Below are 5406 nucleotides of genomic sequence, written 5' to 3'. Positions count from 1 at the left end.
TATGAAAGCTGTGTTTTTAACATCTTTGCTGTCGCTAGTTAATTTCAATACCGAAAAACATCGATAGCAAGTTACAGAATCCTGGTACTGGTAAAATCATTAATGCCGGAAAATACTGTTCTCAGATGGAGGAAATGAACAACAATTACGCTTTAAGCAACCTGCAATATGCATATTGCTTTATGATAATGCTCGACCACATGTAAAGGACGAGGGGTGAGGGGCAAGGGGCGAGTGCCGAGCGTCGAGCGGCGAACGACGCGCGGCGAGGGGCGAGCGGGGAGTGTTTACTGAAGCTCGCCGCTCGCTGCGTGACAACTTTTTTTCGGCGCGTCGCTCCACCTCTCGCTATTAGATGATGCCCCACCGTTGCCTGCCGAGTCCGGCCTGCCGCCGTCTACGCTTTCATTCGCTCAGACATTAAAATTTATTTCTCGATAACTATTGCGAATTTTGCAAAATGGTATAGGACTTTTCTATTCAGTTTGCCCCGGTCTATCTGCCAGTTACGGGTGATACGGGTATTTGGATACACCCTGTATATCGTCCGCGTTTTCTTCTCCAGAATTTACGAGTTGGCCAATTTCGTCATCTGTAAGTTCCTGTTTACAATCGTCACCATAACCCATTCTTCAGTGTCGTTTCTGTCGACGTTTTCACAACCAGGGATCTGCTCCATGATGCTGTGCAAATCCACATCGTCTGCTATTTCATCGCTTTGGTTGTTAGAACACAAGATTTTTGCCCATGACCTTTCGAGCGTGTGCCTTTGGACAGCATCCCAAGCTTGAGCTGACCAGTAAATAACGCTTTTCATGTTTATTGCAAGCAAACACTCTTTGAAGGTACTACTCGCGGCGCTTTTTTCCAGAATTTCTTGAAGTAAAAAACGTCGGTAATGACGTTTGAATGTCTCGAGTACGCCTTGATCCATTGGTTGTCCAATGGAGGTAACATTCGGTGGGAAAAATTTGACGATGATGTTTTCACTTCTGAGAGCCGACTCTTTCGGGTGCGATGGAGCGTTGTCGAGTAACAAAATCGCTTTTCTAGGAAGACCATTTTTTTCAAAAATCTCTCAACCGAAGGGACGAATAGTTTGAAAAACCATTTTTGGAAAAGATCGTGACTCATCCAAGCACTCTTTTGATGCGCGTAGTACACTGGTAAGGCTTCCGATTTGATGTGTTTAATCGCTCTGGGTTTAGCCGATTTCCCGATACACATTAGTGGGAGTTTGTGTGTTCCGGACGAGTTACTGGATGCTAGAATGCTAACCCTTTCCTTATTCTTTTTATACCCCGGAGCAACCGCTTCTTCTCGTAAGGCTAATGTCTTAGAAGGCATCATTCGAAAATTTAGGCCAGTCTCGTCGCAGTTATAAATTTGATCTCACAAGTATCCTTCTTCCGCTACAAGCTTATTGAATTCTTCTTTAAACTCAGTCAATCCACCTTCATCAACTGACATTTTTTCGCCACAGATGCTTAACTGACGAATAGCGTGTTTTTTCTTCCACCTGTCGAGCCATCCGCAACTTGCTGTAAAAGTGCTTTCATCGGGAAACTGTTTTGCAAGCATCATGGCCTTTGCCTGTAGAATGGGGCCTGAAGGGGAGAAAGGAAAAGAAAGGTTCGGAAAAAGCCTGTTTGCATGGTATTGTATCGAACAAGAATCTTCAAACTCCGTCATATTCGACAAATGTTTATACATACCTGATACTGCCAGTCCCTTTTCTCTCATTTGAGTGAACCATAGAAATAAAGCTTTGTCAACTTTATCATACTCTGCCGGTTTCATCGTTTTACGACTTGTCATCGCACCGCCGGATTTTATCGCGAATTGCTCTAAATTAGATCGATTTCGACGCCAATCGCCTACGGTGGTCTCTCCAACACCATAATCGGCCGCGACATTGCGAATTATTTCTCCTCTATCCAATCTTCTAATTGCTTCCAACTTCTTTTCTACACTCACGACGACTTTTTTCCGCTTCTGCGACATGGCAATATTTTTCCAATGACTGTTGAAGCCCAACTGTTAAATTCTAGCTCAACCGAGGAGCACAAAGCGTGTAGTAACAAGTTTATGCTTGTTACTACACGCTCTGTGCTCCTTGTAAGTAAAAAGTATGTTGCAATCGCAAACTAGTCCGCGCATACAGCATAGCGGCGTCATCCGTTTTATCCGAGTTTTTCCGTATTATCCGAGCGCACACCTCGATTAACGCGGAGTGCTCGGATAAGTCCGGTGGCTCGGATAACGCGGAGCCTCGGTTGATCGAAGGCCGTATAACCGAGGTTCTATTGTACATAAATGCATCAGAACTATCTCTAACATTTCTAAAAGCTTCTGCTTAAATTCACTTTGACCAGAAGTGCCATCACATCCCCATTTGGAAATTAAAACTAATTCCTCTTTATCTATTTGTGAAACGGTCTTTTCATCGAAACTTTGAAAAATTTTCTGTACAGTACGATTTAATAAATTTTATATGTATATCTATTTCGGCTTTAGTTTCCGTTATTTTTATTTCTTGAGGATAATATTCCTTCTTAGCTTCTAAAACTTTTTTATAAGTAGGCAAAATATCAAATCCGTTTTTGCTTCCTCATAGAGGAAGCTTTGTTTTCATGCGAAAATTTTTTTCCAGTTTTCAATGCCAATGGGTTTAAAATGTTTTAAAAACTAAAAAAAACACAATTTTGCTTCCTCATAGAGGATGCTTTGTTTTCATGCGAAAAATTTTTTTCCAGTTTTCAATGCCAATGGGTTTAAAATGTTTTAAAAACTCAAAAAAACAATTTTTGTGTTTGTGTGTATGTGCGCAATAATTGTTCGCGCTCTCACCTCCGCAATTTTTGAGATATCGCCTTCTACTTTGGCACATTTATTGAGTGTGATTAAAAGATGGCTGGTATTGTATTTGACGATAATCGGTGCAACGGTTCAGTTTATACATACATATATATGTATATTTATGTTGAAATTCCTGAATAACTTTTTAAATATTCAAGATAGAAAAAAATCTTAAACACTAAAGTTGTATCGTTTTTAGTGGCTCATTTCATACTAATATCAGTATGACCTTGAATAGCTTTATCAAGGTTATCTAAAGATCAACTTCAAATTTTTATACCGAACCCTCGTTTTTCATTACATATTCTTGTAGCTTATTTCAATAGCTTTCCAAAACGCTATAATAAAGTACGTTTTCGTTAAGTACTTTTGGAGGTATGACGATTGAAATTTACGGTACTTCGTATTAATCCCTGAATAACTTTTTAAATATCGAAGATAGAAAAAAAATTAAACACTAAAGTTGTATCGTTTTTAATGGCGCATTTCATAGTAATATCATTATGACTTGAATAGCTTTATCAAGGTTAGCTAATGATCACCTTGAAATTTTTATATGGAACCCTCCTTTTTCATTACATATTTTTGTAGCTTATTTCAACAGCTTTCCAAAACGCTATAATAAATTATGTTTGCGTTAAGTACATTTGGAGTTATGAAGTTTGTAAGTTACGGTACTTCTAGCATTATCCCTGAATAACTTTTAAAATTTTCATGATAGGATTTGAACACCATCCCTGATGTTCGATTTAATTGCGTCACATATACAACACACACACGCGCGCTCACGCATGCACGCACGCACGCACTCACGCACGTATGCACGCACTCACGCACGCACGCACGCGCAAGCGCACGCACACGCATACACACACACACACACACACACACACACACACACACACACACACACACACACACACACACACACACACACACACACACACACACACACACACACACACACACACAGATGTATGTCTGTATGTATCCTTATAAGGTAACTCTAAATAACTTTTTAAATATGTAAGATGGAAAAAATGTTAAACACGAAAGTTGTACGGTTTTAAGTAATGCATTACATAGTAATATAAATATGACCTTGAACAGCTTCTTCAAGGTCACGTAAAGATCACCTTGAAATTTTTTAATGGAAACCCGTTTTTTAAATGCATATTCTTATAGCTTATCTCAAAAGCTTTCCAAAACACTATAATAAAGTATATTTTTGTTAGGTACTTTCGGAGTTATGTGCTTTTGAATTGTTTTTGAAAAATGTCTGTGGTGGCTGTAACTATCGCAAATTATCTTTAAAAATGATTTCCAAAAATTTCAAATGTCTATAACTCAAGAACTAATTAGTTCTTGAGTTATAGACAAGAACTAATTAATGTTATTTTAATGAATCATATATGAAATTTTCATAGAAAAAACTGAAGAACAATATAATATATAATTAGAAAAAAAGTAAGGTAAAGTAAAGTGTGCAAATTAGAAATTTGCACATGGCTTCCTCATGGAGGAAGCTTTATGAGCGAAATCTAATTTTCTTCGATGTTTCTTGAAAGTGTGCAAATTAGAAATTTACACATTGCTTCTTCAGCATTGAAGCGTTCAAATTGGAAATTTGCACATTTCTTCCTCATCATTAAAGTAGGCAAATTAGAAATTTGCACATTGCTTCCATTGTTATGGCTTCCTCATAGAGGAAGCTTTAAGGGGATGCTGGAGTGGTTTGATTTACCGACAGAGTCGGATACCGTTTTTGCGTTTGTAAATCTTATTATTTGCATTTATGTACAAACTAATACCAGACCCAAGTGTAGAATGCATAGTAGAACATTTTCATATAAAAAACATTGAGGTTTGAAGTCTAATTCGTATCGCATTATGTATTACAAATATTGCAATACATAATGCGATACGAATTAGACTTCAAACCTCAATGTTTTTTATATAAAAATGTTCTACTATGCATTCTACACTTGGGTCTGGTATTAGTTTGTACATAAATGCTACATAATTATTTTGGTATCTATATTTGTATCTATAATATGACATATTGAGGTTACGTTCCTCGAGGTAAGATTTACAAACCCCCAAAAACTGTATGCGACTCTGTCGGTAAATCACACCACTCCAGCATCCCCTTAAGAGCGAAATAAGAATGTGCAAATTTCTAATTTGCACACTTTCAAGAATCATTGAAGAAAATTAGATTTCGCTCATATTTAAAAAATGTGTGTATGCGTGCGTGCGTGCGTGCGTGCGTGCGTGCGTGCGTGCGTGCGTGCGTGCGTGTGTGTGTGCGCGCGCGCAATAATTGTTCGCGCTCTCACCTCCGCAATTTTTGAGATATCGCCTTCTACTTTGGCACATTTATTGAGTGTGATTAAAAGATGGCTGGTATTGTATTTAACGATAATCGGTGCAACGGTTCAGTTTATACATACATATATATGTATATTTACGTTGAAATTCCAGAATAACTTTTTAAATATTCAAGATAGAAAAAAATGTTAAACACTAAAGTTGTATCGTTTTTAG

The 5406-nt window shown here is 37.9% G+C and overlaps 2 protein-coding genes across 2 annotated transcripts; both read right to left on the bottom strand.

The window, feature by feature from the left end:
• Positions 1-526: 526 nt before the first annotated feature.
• Positions 527-1347, bottom strand: LOC105557397 (jerky protein homolog-like). Its single transcript, XM_012004638.1, has 2 exons — positions 1163-1347; positions 527-1049 (listed from the first exon to the last, which is right to left on the bottom strand). The coding sequence occupies exons 1-2, from the start codon at positions 1345-1347 to the stop codon at positions 569-571; spliced, it is 666 nt and encodes a 221-aa protein (XP_011860028.1). The 3' UTR covers positions 527-568.
• A 45-nt stretch (positions 1348-1392) lies between these two features.
• On the bottom strand, positions 1393-2004 carry LOC105557395 (jerky protein homolog-like). The gene is made up of 2 exons (XM_012004637.1): positions 1716-2004; positions 1393-1607 (listed from the first exon to the last, which is right to left on the bottom strand). The coding sequence occupies exons 1-2, from the start codon at positions 2002-2004 to the stop codon at positions 1393-1395; spliced, it is 504 nt and encodes a 167-aa protein (XP_011860027.1).
• Positions 2005-5406: the final 3402 nt, after the last annotated feature.

This window comes from Vollenhovia emeryi, unplaced genomic scaffold (genome assembly GCF_000949405.1).
Source record: "Vollenhovia emeryi isolate VEMERY1.0 unplaced genomic scaffold, V.emery_V1.0 DF939498.1, whole genome shotgun sequence".
Lineage (NCBI taxonomy): Eukaryota > Metazoa > Arthropoda > Insecta > Hymenoptera > Formicidae > Vollenhovia > Vollenhovia emeryi.
Note: the sequence above shows the minus strand (reverse complement) of the source record. Positions and strands in the feature narration are given on the sequence as shown.